The 20,861-nt window shown below is 35.6% G+C and overlaps 2 protein-coding genes, 1 long non-coding RNA gene and 1 other non-coding gene across 4 annotated transcripts; all 4 read left to right on the top strand.

Annotated features, from left to right (window-relative positions):
• The first annotated feature begins 1,982 nt into the window (after window positions 1-1,982).
• LOC123315686 lies at window positions 1,983-6,416 on the top strand. The gene is made up of 3 exons (XM_044901510.1): window positions 1,983-2,187; window positions 3,242-3,462; window positions 6,219-6,416. Exons 1-3 carry the CDS (start codon window positions 2,107-2,109, stop codon window positions 6,322-6,324), a joined length of 408 nt encoding a protein of 135 aa, XP_044757445.1. The 5' UTR covers window positions 1,983-2,106; the 3' UTR covers window positions 6,325-6,416.
• Window positions 6,417-8,263: 1,847 nt separating this feature from the next.
• On the top strand, window positions 8,264-14,799 carry LOC123315192. Its single transcript, XM_044900787.1, has 3 exons — window positions 8,264-8,420; window positions 8,533-8,732; window positions 14,613-14,799. Exons 1-3 carry the CDS (start codon window positions 8,346-8,348, stop codon window positions 14,671-14,673), a joined length of 336 nt encoding a protein of 111 aa, XP_044756722.1. The 5' UTR covers window positions 8,264-8,345; the 3' UTR covers window positions 14,674-14,799.
• On the top strand, window positions 12,807-12,915 carry LOC123316173. Its single transcript, XR_006538031.1, has one exon. It is a non-coding gene; the product is annotated as a U6 spliceosomal RNA (small nuclear RNA).
• A 110-nt stretch (window positions 14,800-14,909) lies between the features above and the next one.
• Window positions 14,910-18,211, top strand: LOC123315194. Its single transcript, XR_006537927.1, has 3 exons — window positions 14,910-15,089; window positions 16,852-16,977; window positions 18,127-18,211. It is a non-coding gene; the product is annotated as an uncharacterized LOC123315194 (long non-coding RNA).
• Window positions 18,212-20,861: the final 2,650 nt, after the last annotated feature.

The raw sequence follows: 20,861 nt of genomic DNA, 5'->3' as shown, positions 1-20,861 counted from the left end.
TTCATATTGATATTTATTCCATTTCCATTTCCATTTTTCTCAATGTTATTATTATGAATTTTCTTGTCCTCTAGTTCTTGACCTTTATCCAGACTGATTTTCTAAATTTAAATTCACTCAACTTACACCCCCTCATTGAGAACTCAAAAATAATTGAGGGGAAGGGACCGGTGATATGGCTTGCACCAAGGTCCGGTCCAAACTTGCTACGTCCCTGGATAGCAGAATTGATCGGAAATTGGTACATAGATCCATTAGTTTGAACAAAGTCACACACGAGAAGTCCAAACGCAAGCTCTGCTCGACTCGAACCTCGATGGATATTCAACTGACTATTCAGGGTGACAATTTGAAAATTTGCCAGTTCAATTATGTCACGACAAGGATGTTTTCAGAGAAAATGGCGGAAGAGGTCAATTTCTATTCGTAGGCGGACATATTTTGAGTAGAATTGTAAGCCGAATTCTCCTCAACCCCAGGTGTAGGAGCTATCACCCCTAAATTCTCAAAAGAGAATAGGGGGTGAGCTATACCTTAATTGAAAGATCACTTGACCAACTTGAATACTATGGTTTGCAAATTTTTATTGAGTCCTTACAGGTGCTACATTTTGAAAACTTGCCAGGCCAATTATGTCTCGACAAGGATGTTTTCAAAGAAAATGCCGAAACAGATCAATTTTTATTCGGAGGGGGACTCGTTTCTCTAGCAGAATTGTTTGCCAAAATCTTAGGTGTACGAGTTGTCACCCCTACACCTAAATTCTTAATAGGGAATAGAGGCTGAGCTCTACCTCAATTGCACGACAATAGTAGTAGTGGAAGGACATATTCTCTTCCAATTGTGGTTTAGCTCACTATTCCCTATGAAGAATTTAGGGGTGGTAGCCCCTACACCTAGGTTTGAGGAGATTAAAGCTTACAATTTTACTCAAAATATGTCTCCCTCCCTTTTAAAATTGACCTGTTCCGGCTTTTTCTTTGAAAACATCCTTGTCGAGACATAATTGGCCTGGCAAGTTTTCAAATTGTGACCTCCTGTAAGTACTTCAAGGAATCAATAAAAATTTGCAAACAACAGTATTCATGTAAAGGGACAAGTGATCTTTCAATTGAGGTAAATCTGACCCTCTATTACCTATTAAGAATTTAGGGGTGATAGCCCCTACACCTAGGGTTGAGGAGATTTCGGCTTACAATTCTGCTCAAAATATGTTCGCCTACAAATAAAAATTGACCTCTTCCGTTATTTTCTCTGAAAACATCCTTGTCGTGATATTATAGAACCAAAAGTGCGTTGTCGGTCATGCCTTATCAGGTCTTAAAGAGGATTGTTTGTTGCCAGGAGATCGACTTGTGCTCAAGGCGAAAAAGTTTTCCCAACCATCAACATGGATTTCTACTTCTGCTCACCTCACCAAATCAGTATGTTTCCTGAACGATTTGACCAATACAAGGCTTGCTATGAAAACATACCAGTTGATGTGATACATTGATAGAGCATAGCAACGCAATGTATCCGAAAATTTTCACAGACATTCCGAGTTGTTGACCTAACAACAGACACAGCATCAAAAAACCCTTGTCAGACTCTCTAATATTTCCAAAATTCTTCGCCAAAAAACGGAAATTACGTTTACAGCCTGTATAACAAGATGAGATTGAAAAAAACCTCTGTGTCAGTGTCATACAGAGGAAGAATAGTAATTTTGCATTTCGGTGTGAAAATCCAACATAAACAAAGTAATGTCGAAGTTATGACTAGCCAAACTTATAGACAATTTTGTCCCTCTCTATTTGCTGCTTAGTTTAGTTCTGTTGCTGCAGGCTGCTGGTCGACTCGAGCCAATTGTAATCTGAATAAATCCTTTCAACCTCCAAATCGTTGATTCATAGTCTACAGATTCATTATAATAACTATTGATTCAGTAAATAGACTCTATTTCCCCGTTCTCACAAAGAATACAAATACGTCACTTCTGTAGTAAACCGATAACGCAATTATTTAATATTCAAAGAAACATCGAATGCCTTCAGAATTTCATTGTAGTTGCACTGGGTGTTTTGCTTTGGTGTTGACTGTTCAAAAATATTGAGATCAGATATTATGCACTGTTGTTGGGTTTTGAGTTTTGTATTTTTACTGGATTTGATAATCGGTTCAGATTCAGCCCATCCAGATTTTGTCGTAAGTTTTGCTGATTTTGATTTGATACCATAATTGAATTGTATCATATTTTCATTGTATATGTTTAGGCAAAAATCAGAAAAATCAAGAATAATAACATCTGATTTCCCACTTTTTTCGAAATGTCTAGTGATTGCTTGAGTGGTAATTCATTAGTCAGAAGCTCTCTTGAAGTTGTATTTCGGAAAACTTACAAACTACGGAAACATTGATTCGTAGTTCTATTTTCGAAAATCTAACAAAATTCAATCAAGCAAATTAAGAAGAGAAAATAAATCGATCGCCAGGGTTCCAGTTTGAATCTTATCAAATAAGTTATTTAACCATTATACATTTCGATAGCTGTGAAACTCATTAAGTTTGCACATTTTGTAAATTTCATTCTTCATATGATATTTAGATTTTAAGGGATTATAAATATATATATGAGAACTTCGTTAAAATAGTAAAATATTGGCTGGTTTTTCCCACAAACTGTTCAGAAAATATATCAGCGAAAATCATAATAATGCTCAGAACTTGGAAAAATGATAGGGCTCACAAAGCTTCATTCTACTGAATAAGGCAGGAATAGTTAGTTGTGCAACCAATTGGAAAGAGCATTATTTTCCGTAATGAGCGAGTTACGAATAAAAGTGTTTCCCAACGTGTTTCACATAATATTTTTTCCAATTTTGAATAAGATGAGACTATTTGAATTCGAATTGAAAGTACAAAAAAAGTCCCACGCATATTCCTTTTAAATGGTCTAGTGTCCGAAATAATTATTTTTTACTTCGTTGCTGTGGAAGCAAGTATCGTTTCATCACCAGTTGCGAAATATTTTACATTTCGTAACTAGTTAAGTTACGACAAGTAAACGTCTATGAGTGTCACTTTATATGTCAAAATTAGAAAAAAAAAACATTTGTCAGTTTTATGTTCAATTTAGTTTCGATGGTTATTTTGTTGAATCCAAGAACTTGGGAGTATGGAGGTTTGGGTCATTGAACACATAAAATCCTTGGCGTCTGAGATGATTCACAGATTCAACAACTTATCGCAACTCTTGCAGATTAAGGATTGGATGGACAGTTGTGATTTGAAAAGAATGAAGGCGGAAGGAGAAGTGCCAACGACGAAAAGAATAAAAACAACTAGGAGACCAATTCCAGGAGGGGTTGTAGAGACAGGGCCAGCTGGATTTCGTAAAACCAATAGAAACCCGAGGATAGATGTATATGCGAAATTAGACCAACTAGTGAAGGAACTGAAACAAAAACTCACTGCAGATGCGTAAGTAACAGTTTTCATTTCGTGCTTCTCCAAGTCTCATTCATTCATTCATTCATTGCTGTATCCCGTTACCGGGATAATAAATCTACAAAAAGACATAAAAAAAGAACAGACTTATAATTTCTTAGGGCTAATTGCGACTCTCTGCCCGTCTGTGACTCAGGAGAGCCAACCGTGACCTACAGATCCTTCCACACTCCGGGCATGGATAGTCACCAACCAGATCTGGCCGCCGCTATATTCTTCTCGAGTCTCCATTATAACTGTGCACCATAGACCTCCACTGTGACCTGTCTAACGCTTGTTGTTCCCAGTTATGATTGGCATTAACTGATTTTAGGGATTGAAGTAGTGTATCCTTAAACCGCTTATACTGGCCTCCTAGTTTCCGGGCTCCATCTGTCAATTCGCCAAACAGAGCTATTTGGGGAGTCTTGTGTCTTGCATCCTCAGAATGTGGCCGCTCCATCTGAGTCGGGCCCTCGTTACTTGAGTCTCAATTGCTGTACAGTAACTCGCGCTTTGCAAGAGTTCTGCATTCGAAACTTTGTGGAACCATCTGAGTGCATTATCTGTCTTAGATGACGTTGTTGCGTTTGTTCAAGCTCCTTAATATGTCGCCTGTAGGGCGTCCAGCTTTCGCTTTCGTAAAGAAGCGTTGGGAGGACTACTGCTTTGTAAACAGCTGTCTTGGTCTTCAGATTGAGGTCGTGATTTTGAAACACTCTGACCTTCAGCTTCCAGAATGCCCGTGATGCCGAATTGATACGGTTGTGTATTTCCGTGTCTACGTTAGCCCTAGTATTTATGAAGATTCCCAAGTATTTGAACTGCTCGACCTGTTCCAGAGTTTCATTCTCCAGGCTGATATGTGTTTGAAGGCTTTCTGGCGAACTTACTAGGATTTTGGTTTTGTCTATATTGAGTTTAAGGCCTAAAGCTTCGTATATATGTCCAGCATTATCTGTAGATCCTCTGGTCTGCTAGCGATAAGTGCGCAGTCGTCTGCATATTTTGAAGTTCCGTGATAAACTTTGAACGGGTTTTTGCTCTGAGGCGCTTCATGTTGAATAGGCCTCCATCAAATCTGAATCTTATTCCAACACCTCTTACAGGCATACTCATGTCAGCAATTATCGAGACAGCTATGGCGAAAATATTGAAGAGTAATGGCTCTAACATGCAGCCTTGTTTTATTCCAGAGTTGGTTAAAAAATGATCGGTTGTAGAGCCATTATGCTGTAATCTAGCGGCGTTGTTGGAATGAAAGCTTTTACACACTGCTAGTCTCATGCAGATTCACTTTGGACCATTTTTACTTGTCAGGACCATTTCCTTTGAGTCAAAATGTAACACCTTATGAAATTTTTCAACCTTTTTTGCTCAGGTCACGAAGTGGACTATCCTTCTACTCTGTAATCTGTGGGACAGGTGATACTAGATAGAGGAGGGTAATCAAAATTCAACGTGTAAAACAGGATTTTCAAACTGAAACACACGCCACGCTATTAAACTAGTCACACAAATCTAGAATGGATTATATTAACTGATATTTCCGTCAGACTATGTTTTATGGGATTTTGTTTCTCTAAATGCTCATCATAGTTTGTTTTCATAGAATTCCAAACTATTCCACAACAAAAGGAATTATTACTATAAAGAGATGTGTAAAATTATAGTTCACATGGAAACTAATAAAACTCAAATACACCTCTTTAGCTCGAAAGATTCATGCGGCTGATGAATTTGTGAATTGAAAAGGATGAGCAAAGGCGATAATATGAATAATAATCTCTTTTCAATAAATTTCCTGTGCTCAATTAGTGCTCATATTGATGGATATTTCCACAATTTTTCATTCAATTTTTGAGGAAAGAAATTAATTTTCCCACCTTCTTAATGCGTCTATGTGTTCATATAAGGTACATACGCTCAAGACGTTAATATAGGAACTAGAAAAGCCGGGAGAAGTAGCATATTTCCTTTGAAAGAATAGTTGCGAAAAAAATTGATGGGTTGATCCAATCCTCGCCAAAAAATTATGTGGATCTTTCATATACTTTTTCTAAGAAGCCCCTGCTTAGGTAGCCCTTCCTAGATACCTAAAGACTGCACTTGAAAAGCAGTTTCAAATTTTTTCTCAGATACTACAAAGCTGACAAAAATTAAATCGAGCAGACATTCTATGGTAACGAGAAGGCAATCAAATTTAAGTCGGTTTCTCCCAAGGGGAAAAGCCACCGCTGTAATTTGTGTACCAAGAAACTTTTCCTCGTATTATTGCTTCAACCACCAAAGTTATTGTGGATTGCCTTCTGCCTCCTGTAGAATGTCTTCAAATTTCACTTGTGTCATTTTTGTTGTTTCTGAGAAAACAGAAAGCGCTTCTCAGGTGCCATCTTTTGAGGGTGTATCTAAATCGGGACCTGATAAATACAATCGAATTTTTGGCATTTTAAGGGCAGGCATTTTAAGGTTAATTAAATCGAGGGATGAAGTATTTGAAGAGTTATCGATAGAATGCTTTTTTCATTCTTATAACTCATGAAACCCTAAATGAAAATTACTATAACGAAAGTAAATCAATCATTCACCATCCTACGAAAAAGCAAGTTTACCCTTTTTGGAAAATGACTCTTTGCAACTTGATATGCGTGCGAAAAAAAGGTGTATCATGCACGCTTATAAAAAAAGATATTTTCATGTGTATATGATAACACTGCAATCACATTGACAATCTGTATACATTTTTACAGGTATGAACGAGGAGCTTCTCCAGAGTTTGGCGAGCCTGCTGTCGCACCAAGAGGATTTGGAAAAGCATGGTACGATATGTATGAAGACTATGAACAATATGACTGAATTCGTGAAATGTGTTAATGTGAAGCAAGAGAAGATCTGCCCATACAGTATTTCTTAATAGATTAATTTATTAAATATAGAATGAAATTAAACTATGACTTTTTTTAACAATCAATGAATGCAAGGCGATAACCTATTCCCTGGAACATTATCTAACGTTAGAAAAAAAATTTGTTGGTTCATTTATAAAATATATCAGCTTAAAAGGAACTTAGTCCAAGCAATTAGAAAAAGGTTAATTTGGAAACTGATATTATTTCAATTACAAAGGATATAAGCAGACTACAAAATATAAAGATTTCGCAGTTGCATCCAACCCAAAACATTGTGTTGATTAGGTTAGGTTGTCATAATCTATCCGGTTTGGTTGAGCATTATGTATTATGGCATTCAAAAATTACTTGTGAATAATAAGGCATAAGATTACTCTTCAGCAATAGCGGTGTCCGACTGATGTCAAAAAAATAGTCTGTAAATGATTCTAACCAAAACCGACTGTATGATCTTTTCTGCAAAAGAAAATACGATGAATAGACATAGATACCTCAATACTTTGCTGGTGACATGTTCATTGGAGTGTGCTCGAAATTCTCTATTTTGCCAATTTCCGAATAAACTTAAATTATAGCTTGGGGAAGCTCTACTGGAATTTAACAGATTTTTTCGATTCAAGAATCACCTATACAGGATGGTCCAGATCGTAACCAAGAAATTTTAACCACGTATTCTACATCAAAAATAAGCCCTAGTTTGTCACATAAACATATGTCGAGAAATGTTTCCTCTCCGAGATACGGGGTGTTGAAATTATAGAAAAAAAATGTTTTTTATTAATAACTCTCACACTGCTTGAAATATTTCTATGAAATTTGAGAAATAGGTTTTGAGCGTCAAGGAGCACTTTTTGCATAATATCATTTCTTTTTTATTCTACCAGTGGCGTCCGTACTGCAGCGAGAATGAATATTTTCAGATGAAGAATGATACGCCACTGGTTTTTCCGACAATAAAATTTACTATTTAAATCCTTATTTGATTTGGAGCAAATTCGGTCTCTTGACTTTTTGCTCTACGAGGCACCGTTTCCGGTTAAAAAAATAAAACACATTCTCATGCATGATGAAATCGCCATAATTTGATATAGCAAAAATGGTCTTATTATTATTATGTACCTACCGTATCAAATTTTGGTGATTTCTTCATGCATGAGAATGTGTTCTATTCTTTTAACCGATAGATGTAATTGATGTAGAATACGTGGTTAAAATTTCTTGGGTACGATCTTGACCATCCTGTATATCATCTATATTGAAATCCAGAGCTGAGCTTAGTGTTTGCTAAAGCACTTGAAGTTTTTTTGTGTTAAGCAAATCTTAGTAAATCGAGCACTTTATCGAAAGGCTTAGAGTGCTTCGTGATCGCCACAAATAGATACTCAAGAGTAAAAATTTAGGGGATTGCCGAAAAAAATCTTGTTCAGGCCAGCACTGATTCGAACAAATGAAAAGTGTCTAATAAACTGATTTTCAGGGATTTTTTCCGGCATTGGTTACTGCCGCTTGAAAGAATGATGCCACCGCTGAAGTAGTTGGCATGAGTTCCTAGTTCTTGCTAGCAATATATTACGCCTATATAAAGTCTCCTCTATATATAGATCAGAGGTGCGTTGCTCTGATGAGTTCCAATAAGACCGAAACAATGATAGTACCTGATAGTACCCATCCGTGGGTACTTCAACTGATGGTTCGTGACTAGCTCGATTCGAATCGTAGCATTTGTTGATATTTACATCGACAGGAGTCTAAATTTATCCTGAGAAAAGTGTTCCTATTGTGTACACCTGAACTTGAACCATATCGAAGAACCTTAGTCATCTTTTGCAGAGATTCTGCTTATCAAATAAAAAATATTTGCAAATATTGATATTGCTCTTTTCGATAGATTTAACTCGTAAGAACCTTAGATTAGTTATTCACAACCCTAAGAAGAGAACAGTATTGAATCCATCAGTTGGTTTAAACATGACTACAGTAAAAATTTCCTGCATGCTTCTTCTTCTTTTCTATTCAAGTACAAGCACGAAAAGAATTGAAATAGTGAGTAAATTTATTGAATATTATTACTTTTTTCCTCTTTTGCAAGCATGGATTCCGCGAAATTAGAACTTTGGTATTGTTGAAAGAATAATGAACCATCACACGTTTATAGGAGAGGGAAATGCCAGAGGACTGCGAGGACATGATGATAAATCAATTCTTGGAAAACTCCAGGACAACCCACAAACCTATTACAACAACACGATCAATTCTCGATCAATACCCTGTTGTGAATTTATGGCCGAAACTGAAAATGTTTCCAAAAAAATCGGAGTTACTGAAAGAAATTCGCCAGAAAACGGAAATCGACAAGTAAGATCAATTCATTATAACACATTGAAAATCGTGAGCTTTAACATAACAAAACTGCACAGGTTTCCTAAATCTACCATCCTCCTTCACTGTTCATATTTTCATAGACAATCAAAATTAGTAGACAGGCGATCCAACTTTACGACCGATTTCCCATAAATTCCCGGAAATAAGTACGTAAAATGTCATTTTTTCAGGTCGACAAAAAACATAATTATATGAATTTCATGTATACCGAGGACATAAACACTACGCTTCGATATCGAATAGTTGAAAACAAAGATTATGGGGTATAATACAGTGACTCTATCAAACACAGTGGCGACAATTGGAAATTTAGCAAGAATATGGCGGCTTAGAAGCACAGATTTCAATGCTATGATCTCTAATTCGGAATGAGGATTGGCTCACGTCACGTCACGTGACCAAATCCGCCTTATTCTTGCTAAAACGATGAAAAACGAGACCACAATTGTCACCAATGTCTCGTTAAATTCACTGTAGGGTAGAAAGATAGGAAACGCCCTCTATAGTATTAAAAACCGACTACATTTTGGTCTGTGAAAACACGTTCGACAATGAGATGGCGCTAAAAACGTACTGTCAGTATTTCTACATAATGTTCAATAACAGTTTTCTTTTTTGTAATTGAGGGGCGCAAAATTCGAATTCTGTTCCTTGTAGTGAATTCAATATCGACTTTGTTGAGACCAGAAAACAAATATCCTTAACGAAAAAACTAAAATATAGTTTTGTTTTGTGATGTTAGTTTTCATCTGAACATTGGATTGTTTGGAATCAATATATATATCAATGAAATACGCTATTGGAAGTGCTATATTTTTATTTGCAATTTTCAAAATATTTACAGGAATTCAAAATTATGGACAACAAATAGAGCTCCGACTGGGTCACAAAAGTATATGGTGATCTGCCATACGTCGAAGTTCTGTGCAATAGGTTGTTTTGAAGAATTTATTTACATATTAGTTCCAGAATTTTCAGAACAACTGAAAAAACCTTACAGAGGTACCTATACAAGACCCATATGTTAGTACTTCAGTAAGGTTTCTTAATGATTTCTTGATGATATGGTTTCTTTATGACACAATATACAAATTGATTAATGCATGAACAACTTTCGAAACAACAGCTGAGAAGCATTGACGTATAAAGGTCACAATTTCCCCTAAATGCAAGGGACGCTTCCTGCATACAACAATTTACGTGGATGAACAGTTCTCAATTGGCTTGCAATAAAATGTTCACTGCACGTCGTAATCAGCAGTATTTGTTGAAGTCATTGCCTTTACGCATTAAAAATTTTGTCCACTTCGGAGCACTGAAAATAAAAACCAATGAATGACCTAGTCGCATGATAAGTTTCAATACTTACCTTTCCATTTTCTTACAGCCGGTTTCATAATCAAACCTAAAGTCGCTTCAATTTTAAAGCTTCTTTTAAGCCTACTAACGTCTAGTTTCATAATCGAATTTAACGTCACTTTAAGCTTAAAGCTTCCTTTACTGTCATTTTAACGGCCGGTTTCATAATCAAACCTAAAGTCGCTTTAATTTTAAAGCTTCTTTTAACCCTACTGAAAATGATATTAAAGGAAGCTTTAAGCTTAAAGTGACTTTAAATTTGATTATGAAACTGGACGTTAGTAGAGTTAAAGGAAGCTTTAAAATTAAAGTGACTTTAGGTTTGATTATGAAACCGGCCGTAAAAATGACAGTAAAGGAAGCTTTAAGCTTAAAGTGACGTTAAATTCGATTATGAAACTGGACGTTAGTAATAAAACTCAATCTATTTTATTTGATCGACAGTTCTTCACCGCGCAATAACTTTTGAACGAGATTTTGAGGTTTTCACCAAGAAACAATAATCAGCAACTAGAACGAGCTAGATAAACAAAAGGCGGTACAAGAATCAAAACATTCAAAACCTCGTTGATCAAAATTGGAAAATTTCCATCTGAAATCTGACAATATTTCTTTTGTTTCTGCGAATGGCCCTAGAATTAATATTTTCACCAGTCTTAGGCTCGTGAAAACACATCTGAAATACAGATGGCGCTCACATCACTTTAGTCTCTTCGTTTCCTATCTTTCTACTCTATAATCTTTGTTCCTTATGATATGTTCTCTTTATGAAACAATATACGAATTGATTAATGAATGAACAAAACACTCACAGTAGGTTTCATAAAACTTTGACTTTCCAAACAACAATTTGACACTCGATTCCCAAATCAATAAAACCTCTTCATTTCTGAATATAATTGAAGGAGTAACAATTGAGAATCATTGACCTCTGAAGGTCATAATTTCCAATTAATGGGTCGTTCATGCAAGGGATGCTTTCTGCATACAACAATTTACCTACGTGGATGAACGGTTATCAATTGACCTGCAGTAAAATGTTCACTGCACATGGTGTAGTCAGTATAGTGTTTGCTGAAGTCATTGTCTTAACGGAGCACTGAAATTGAAAATCAATGAATGACCGAGTCACATGTTAAAAGTTTTAATACTTAGGTAGGTTTCCATTTTCCTTAGTAAAGTAAGAAACTTGATTCCGGAGAATCCACTTCATTATTTGATCCACAGTTCTTCATCATGCAATGATTTTCGAACGATATTTTTTTGGGGTTTTCACCAAGAAATGAGACAAGAAATCAATAATCAACAAATAGAAGGAGCTAGATAAACAAAAAGCGGTACGAGAAACAAGAATTCAAATCCTCTTTGATCAAAATGGCCATCTCAAATCTTACAAAATTTCATATTTTTCTGCAAATGGCTCTCAAATTAAAATTTTAACCAGTCTTATCATCAGCATCTCATATGTCAAAAGTATTAACCCATGTTGGAGCCCTTTCCAGGTTTTCGGGCTCGTAGTGGTGGCCGGGTTCGGGTCGTTTCTCGGCTCCTTGCTGTCGCTTGGAATCCTGATCCTCCCGCACTTCATGTAGGAGTAGACGGTGTTCCTCTGCATTCCCCACGTACTTGAGTACAGTTCTCGCCGTTCCCAGCAGTACCGCTTTCTGCACGACTCTATAAATATTTCGTCCAACTGAAGTTTCCTCAAATTCTCTGGTAGTTTCTTCAGTATCAATAGGGATGATCTTAATATATTTCAACTTCCACTGTCCCCTGGTTTGTTCCTCGAGATCACTGTATCTCTCGCTAAGTCGCTGGATAGTCCTCATCCTGATTCAACAATATGAGGTCAGGTTTATTGTGAGTTATTTTCTGGAGCTTGTGTCATAACTCTATGACCAGTTTGCGCAAACGCCAGAGTGTAAACAGGCTCTTAGGCTTTTGTGTCCACGAGATCATCATGAGTGATGAATCCAGATTCTGTTTGGGCATGCAAGGATGAGAAGGCAGCATGAGGTGAAACAATAGATCCTCAATTTTGTGTAGAAAGGCGTATGTGGACACAGTCGGAATCATAGTAAAGGGGGAGTTATTGCTTATGGAAGCTAATCACCTTTGATATTCCACAGAAGCGTTACATCCAGAAGGTGAAGAAGCTGTTCTGCTTTATATTCTGATGGCAACCTACCCACTTTTTCAACAAGATAATGCACGACTGCATGTATTCGAAATAACGTTGGCACATTTTGAAGACAATCGAGTCGTGTTGTTGTCCTGGCCCCTAAATCCTCCGATCTTTCACCAATAGAACACGTCTGGGAGATTATGGGAATATTACTCCGTTTACCCCATCATCCATACTCTAGCGGTACTCCGACCTAATGGTACAAGCTACTTTGGATGAAACACCTCAAGAGGAAATCGACCATTTTATTAGGAGAATGGCTCGATGTTTTTCTGAGTGCATAAAACATCGTGGAGTTCCAAAGTAGTATAAATTTTTCCATTTTTTTTCATAGGTACTGATGAAATTTCGATTGATTATTAACCTAACTTTAAGAAGTGAGTCGTGAGTGGGGTAGGCGTGAGTGAGTGGTCAGTTTGGTTGTAGCGTTGTTACTACAGTTGAGACTACGCGAGTCAGGAGATGATTAAATCGAAAGAACATATTGAACAGATCTGAATCCTGTACTCGCTTCGGCGGTACATGTATACTAAAATTGGAACGAGACAGAGAAGATTAGCATGGCCCCTGCGCAAGGATGACACTCAAAATTGTGAAGTGTTCCACATTTTTCAGAATCGACCTACATTACCTCGATATAGATTCCTTCCCATTCTGCTATCAAAAGAAATGAAAAAGTAGACGAATCTGCGAAGAAAGCCATCCTCGAAGGAGACACAACTTAAATTATGACACATTACGACCTGAATAACAAATTTAAAAACAAAATCAAACTGATCAGAGCAGATCAAAACTTTCCGTTATCGACCACACGACAATAATTACTCCTCCTGTCACTAATCCACGAAGGGAACTCATAATCTTGAGAAGACTTCGAATTGGCCACGCTTATTTCCACTCCTTCGGACGAAAATGATGTATTTTTTCATGAAATATCTTTGAAACGTCACATTTTGAAATAACCGTTTCAACCGTTTCCCAAAAAAATTATTTTAAGTACTTAAAAATGAAAACTAAAAATGGGTATTTAAAATTTAAAGCGTTTCGTTTCTATTGCACAAGTTGGCAACATCGTCTGAAATATGCGTTGATAATAAAGGACAACAAATACACTATCTTGATGAGATAGACAAAGATGGCTGTCTATGAAGTCTGCGACGAACGAGGAAGCTCGTATAATTTTATGGGATTTTTATGGCCGGTTGCTGTTGAGGCTTTCCAGTGAGTTCGCACCTTTGTTTCGCCATTGTTTTTTTTTATGGTCTAGTAGGCGCTGTTGCCAAATCGTAAACTAGAAACGAAGCGATTTAAATTTTAAAACCTCATATTCGAAGAACATTTTTGGATAGTTTTCGCGGTGCATATGAAAATTTCATGAATGAAACTTATAATTATTCAGTTTGAACTTGCATATGCTGTGTTAACCCAAATCGAGGAGAATTCCCCATTACCTATTGAATCAATAATCTCCTCCGATGTGCCTACATGTGACACTCAAATGACAGTTCAGCACCTAATTACAGACTGTAAACATTTCGAATCCCAGAGAATACAATATATGGTTAGCAAAAAAGTGGAAGAAGCTCTAAATATTTCCAAACCAGAATGTCTCAACACATTGAATTATTTGAAACCATTAAACCTTAGGATATAAGTTTTCTTTTTTTTTTCTTTGGGTAAATCATTTTTCTTTCTCATATATACTGATTTTATGTACCTTACTTTTCCATTGTAACCGCCAATGACCTAGTCGTCGAAGCGGACCTTTATAAATAGATCTGAATCCTGATGATGAGCTGTATAAATTTTATCCGCATACTAAAAGGAATATAGGAGCGAATTTGGTTTAGATATGTTTGATGGTACAACTTAAGATTTCTCTCAGTTTATCAAGTTTCAATCTATATTGAAGTACAACCCGAAAAGGCAAGACAAAAATGTACTATTTCTGGTGAAATTTATCCTGAAAATCAAAGGACATATGTAGTCATCGATTTCTTTCACTTTATTCTCTGCCTTGAATTCTTCAACGTGAGTGACGCGTGAATCAAGTGAGTCTTTTTGATTAAATTTCGTGAGTGAGCGTGCGTGAGCAAGGCGAGATGGGTCGTGAGCGGGCGTGATCAGGCTTGTTATATCACTCACGTGCCCTTCTCTGATAGCAAATATATTGCGAGGAAATGATAGTGAGCAATGGAAGCGTCAAATAATAAAATTACAAACTCACTTTTACAATAATATCAATCCAGACTTCTGTAATGTTTGAGCCCCTACATTTCAATATTTTGATCAAAAATTTAACTTTTCAGGGCTCGAAGGATGCCAGATCCAAATTCAGATTGTGGTGATGAATGTGGAAACTTTTCCTAAAGTGTCTGATGCCCCTTAGTCGATTAAAGCCAGTGAGGTATCTTCAACTCATATGAAAATTTCCATAATCATTAATTCTATTCTTTGTAATCATAACTGTTAACATTTTCTTCAATAAATATACGGAATTGAGGAAATTCAACAATGATTTTATTAACATGGGATTTTCTTACGCAGATATATGAATAATGGTAATTAGTGGAAAACGATAAGATTTTTCATTTGTTCTATTCGCCACTTTCAATTGATTACTTCGCACAATTGATTTTTCGGCAATCCATTCCAACTCACTTATACAGTCAGATCAGTTTGAGTGCAACTCGAGAAAAAGAATGGAGTATCCCAAATTTCTCGTTATAATTTCATTATTTATTTGCTTTCAATTTTTGGTGGCTGCGGAGAGCTCGAAATCGAAGGTAGGTCTTTCCTTTGAGTATTGGGTTTGTATTCAATGATTATAGTAAGCACTCACCTGTCGGAAGACTGGTATGCATCAGATCAAGTTTGAAGTAACAGAAAGGGTATTAATCGTGGCATCTTCTGAGTTCATTATGCTTGGGTTGGTAAAAACAAATACAGAGTTTCTGTAAACAAATGCAAAAGACTTAGAGAAAATAAGTGGGGGTAGTTCCTATAAATTTTTTTCGAAATCGAAATCCCTTTCAAGATACAGCATTTGGAAGGCGATGACGAGTTAGCAGTTTTTAATTTTTTTCACTGGTTCTAAAAATCACTGAGTCATAAAACTATACATAATATAAAGCACTAAATAGATGTTACTCACACAATTTTTTTAGGTCTCATAACTTTATTATTAGGGGTTGAAAATAACAACTCCCTATGATTTTCCTTCCAAAATTGTTTTCGTGGGATGGATCTTCGAAAAATAAAATTCTCTTATGGTTTTCTATTCAATTCTGGAGAAAAAAAGTCTCTGGCAAAATTTTGATCATAAATTCTCTCGAAATAAATAAAAACTTAGAAGCAGTTCGGATCACAGGCAAGATACAGCTGTATTTTGCCTTTTATTTATTCTTATTAGCTAATAAAGAATTGAAGGTAAGCAAGAAGTCCTATAAAAAGCGTTCCTTTACTTGTAATAGTTTAGTCAATTATCTCCCAACCCCAAAGAGGTAAACGCTGATCACTTCGAGTACAACAATTACCAGCCCCACTCAGTATAATCATATTGACATTGATATTGATTGAATTTCAAACATGAAAGATTTTTCTACACAGGATTGTAGTTGAAATTTTGAAATTCTTTTTCCTTTTAAACAACCGTTTGCACAGTCTATGTTGAATAATTCCCTATTTTTTTCTTCATAAAGTGTATTTCCTAGAGCTATAATCATTCCAAGAGTGGTTTCGAATTCTCTCTCCATAACGGGCGTTTCATAACCATCGCAAACGATTTCAAGATATTGTTGTTTGGAGACGGAAACGTCCTTCAAGCCTTTTTGTCCAGAAATGCTTCATTTCCTAGATAGAAAGTTGAATGTATTCGAAACGAATAACAAATATCTCAATATTTTAGAAATAGCTTAAGATATTTGAACGAAATTTGGTATAAATGGAAACCTCATTAAGGAAATTATTTAAAATTGAATTACTCGTCTTCAGCAACCGCAGTGGCGTGCGTACTGGTATTGACTTTCATTCTTTTGAGGCAAAAATAGTAGGTATGCTAGTACCTTTTTCCCAAAATAAATTCATTCCTACAGTTCTTATTAAATTTAGAGCAGAGAAGAGTTTCCGCATTTTTTCTATAGGAGGAACCACTTTTCAGTAAAAAATTGAAAACCGTTTGATATTCAAAAAAAATATCAAGTAGAGCAATCAAAAAATGACTCGTTCTACATCAAAAAGCTTTTCAAATTACAAAACTTGTTTAAATTGATCGCCTTAAGATAGGATACAAGAGTCCAGTCAAATTTGTTATTTATGTACTTGGAAACGAAGCATTTCCGGACTAAGACCATCAGGACCTGTCTGGCACTGAATAACACCCTGTAAATTTTCTGGTAACGATGTGAAACAATGAAAACAAGAGGGCACCTTGAGTTGTGAAAATTGTATTTCCTGTCGCTTAGGATGAAATGCAAATCTTTTTTCCTGGCATTCCTAACAGTGAAATTCTTCATATGAAGTTATTAAAGGCATATCTTTATCGAACAGGAATCTCCAGATGTCACTGGCAATGTTCTGAGCACAGCTGGAAATATTGCATCAAGAGTTGTAGACGGTATTCGGAAGGGGTTGAGTGGAATGATGCAAATAGGACAAGCACACGTAGGAAAATAGGTAGGTTTCACTGGAGATTATGTCATTTCTTTATCGGCTGGAAATTTTGAAGCAGGGATGAAAAAAGCGGAGAAATTGTTCCTTCTCGAATCAGAAATTGACCGGTCCGAGCGATTTACCACATTTTCATTTTAAAATCGGAAAATCGAGGTGTTATGATTGGACCACCCGATATATTAGCCCAGAGAATTTTCATCAAGTATCAGAGATTTAATGAAAAGTTGAGTTAGGGAAAATTATTTGCTCAGTCGCTTTCCGAATGAACATTAAGATGAATCTGGTAGAATTATATAATGGTTTGTTGAATCCCAAGTAAAATGATAATCAGTCAAAACAATATAGGCCAAATAATTAGGAGCCAACTAGCTCACCCGCACTAGACTGTCTAGTCAATTTATTACTCACATGAAACAATAGTTATTCCAGAAAAGATTATATTTATTTTGAGATAATAACTTCTATTAGACCACCTACTTCCACTTTTTCGTGAAGGCCATATCTTCATACTGGCACATTTTGTATTTAAATCTACTGTACTGAATCCAATCTTTTATTAATTCATTTCTTAAAATGCTCATGAAAATGATTTTCGAAGTTGTATGAAAAAAAGCGGAAAATTTTCTGTATGATATAATACTTTACGAGAGGAGCATAAAATTTTTATTTCTATAGGTTCTACATGTGTGAGATAAGTTACCATTTGTCTAAGTAGGTACTAAGAAAAATTATTGATTATTATTATGTTGATAAGAATTTGACTCTATTTAGGCATCCTACGGTACAATTCTTCAACTGGAAATATTTTTTGATATTACAGCCATTCTTCGTCCTTGCTTGCAAAATATTTCCTCAGATTAAATAGACTTTATCTTGCCAGGGCGGCACACAATATCAGTTTTTCGATTATTTGCTGGAAAATCTACTCTTCAAACAATGAAATTTCAATACCTACTCACTATACGTTTATTAATCCAACTTCCTCGATTGTTGATAGTGACTTTCAAGAATTTATGCATCACTCTCTCTCCACTGATTTCAACACTTTTTCATATCAAGGACGAGAAAGAATGACCATACTTCTGTTAAATCATTATTTTTTTATTTTGTTCACTGAACTCATGAATCGAACTAAAAATTGTTTTGTTTCAGGATGGCAGCAGGAAACACTGATTAGGTTTAGTACTGTGAAAATAGGTCAATTTTCAGTAAAATAAATAAAGAACAAACATTTTTATAACTCAATTATATATTCCGAAGGACCCAGAACCATTACATTGAATTTCAAATACCCATAAAAAAATACTTTTTTCTGCAAAACTCAACTATATAATAAGGATAGGAAAACACCTATTGATTTCAGCAGAATTTATTGTGGAGAAGATATGTTATGTCATGTTTTACTCTATTGTTGGCAATAAATGAATCGATAAAAAAACTATACTTTGTAGGGCGGATTCAAGATTGGAATTAATGATATGACGAAGTAAAAACCATGGCCGCGTGGTTTCCCAAGATTTGCTAACCGTTTGCCCATCCATGTACAATTGGAATCCAGTTGGCTATGCTGAGTCCTACACGTCCAGCCCTTTTAGCCTATAACAGAATAATTTAAGAGAATAAAAATCATGCAATGAAAAAGAAAAATGATTTGGGTGTATGAATTTATATGACATGTTCTATTGGAGCAAACTGAAAAGCTGAAATAGGGGAGCTTTTCCACGCTTGAATTCTAAACTAGGGAGGTCACCCGTCTAGGCCACGAATTCTTCGAACGCTGCTTGTGTTCCGAAAAAAAATGACTTTTTTCTTCTTTTAGAGCAAATATATTCAATACTCTCTAAGCTACTAAAGGTTGTAATGAGAGGGTCTACCAATAAAGCTGTTAACATATCATTACTTCAAAGAGTACTACTCTGTGATGTGTTTAAACTCACCTTCACTAAGTAAATATAATAAAGCTGAGACGTCACTTCGATAACATGATTAATAATTAATATACAGGATGTCCCAAGTTATCGTATACAGGGAATATCTTGCCTATTTGACAAGATAATTTGAAAATTAAAAAACTTTATTAAATGATATCAAAATACGCCTTTCTTTTGGCGTATAATAATTTGATCACACTTAACAGTTCTGTGGTAGCTACCTTCAACTTTTTATTTTCAAAAAGCAACCCCTATAATTATCATTGAAAATTGTATGTCATTCTATTCAGATAAAATGAAAAAGCAGCTTTCTCGATATATTTCTTATCAATATGAACAAATACATACACATTTCATGAAATATGAATTTCAACTGAAATACCCATGATTCAATACAGAGAACAAACGAATAAATCCAGAAAACGTTCAAAATTTTATCCTGCACAATCCATGCAAAACGTGTTACATAGTGTTCGAATCATAGTCATATACACATATACTGAAGAAAATATAAGGGTGACAGTGAATTTTCATCAGATGACTTGGAACTGTGAATATGAGGCCATATTGAAACGAATGGATTCATTATTTTATGGATGCAAAATGAGTGATAAACGAAAATAAGAAGGAATTTTGAATTTGTTTAAGCATATTTACTTTTTGTACTGAAACTTACATTCCTCCATTTATTCTTTGGATCTGCCTCAGCGTTTACTTCACAGTACAAACAGATGATCACAAGCAAAAAGAAAAAAACCAAATACTTCAAATTAATCATATTGAACCTGTTCATCGTTAATTAACGCGTTAACTTTTCACATGGTCTTTTATATTTTCTTCTTGATAAAGATTTTCCTCCTAAATGTTGAATGTGTGACCACAACTAGTAGAAGTATGAAGAAACAAATGAAGAAATGAGTTCCGGCGACGATATCTTGTGAAATCAAACTTCATCCTACATGGGAGCCGATAGCCTTATCGCAAATTGAGAAATGCGAAAATAATATCCTCATAAAATAATGGGAGTAGGGAACTTAAGAAAAACAGGTATTATTTACAAACTTCATTGCAACATGTTATACGGGTTTGTACAAAGTATCTGAATGAATCCAAACAGAACTTTTCAACTAGCTACACACTTGGTTCCACAAAAACCCCTCCTAACCGGTCATTTGAGTCGAAAAATAGGCTTAAGTTGTCTCAAAGGTATCATAGAATCTCGTGACTGCATCTTGAGATATTCAAGGTGAAAGGTAATATGAATTTTTGAATAATATGTACGACAAGTGAGTTTCATAAATGAAAAAAAAATTTATATTTATACAGGGTGGCCATCCATAACTTTCCACCCCGAATTTTAAGCTTTGGAATGGAATAACGAAAAAACGCTCGGACAGGTAAAATTGAAAGGGGGTCAAAGAAGGGTGTTAAAATGAGTTTGATATCACTACCCCTCTAGCCTCAACCCCTAACAACTCTCATTTTTGAATAGGGAAAAGGGGTCGAGTAGCACCTTGTTGGAAAGGCAATTCAATTTCCTGCATGAGTTTATTTTTTTTCATCGCTTTATTATTATACAGAGTGACTCAGTATTGCATCAATAACTTTCACACGCCAAATTTGGATCTTTGAGATGGAAAAAAACCTCTCGGACGGGTCAAAAAATTAATTCGATATCGCTACCTCTCTAGCCGCTACCACTCAGAGCAATTATTTTTGAATAGAGATAATAGGTCGAGTAGCTTTGTTGAAAAGGTAATTCAATTACCTGGATGAGTGTATTATTTGTGTGATATCGAATTCATTGTTTGACCCGTCCGAGCGTTTTTTCTCTAAGATTCAAATTCGGCGTTACAAAGATTGAACAAAAGAGAAAATCAAAAAACAAGAATTTTCCTTATCTGCTTCTAATTATTTTTCAGCTGGAGTATGATCAATGCGTTACTCTTTTGATAT

This window comes from Coccinella septempunctata, chromosome 6 (genome assembly GCF_907165205.1).
Source record: "Coccinella septempunctata chromosome 6, icCocSept1.1, whole genome shotgun sequence".
In the NCBI taxonomy this organism is placed as follows: domain Eukaryota; kingdom Metazoa; phylum Arthropoda; class Insecta; order Coleoptera; family Coccinellidae; genus Coccinella; species Coccinella septempunctata.
This window is presented reverse-complemented; position numbering and strand designations above follow the sequence as displayed.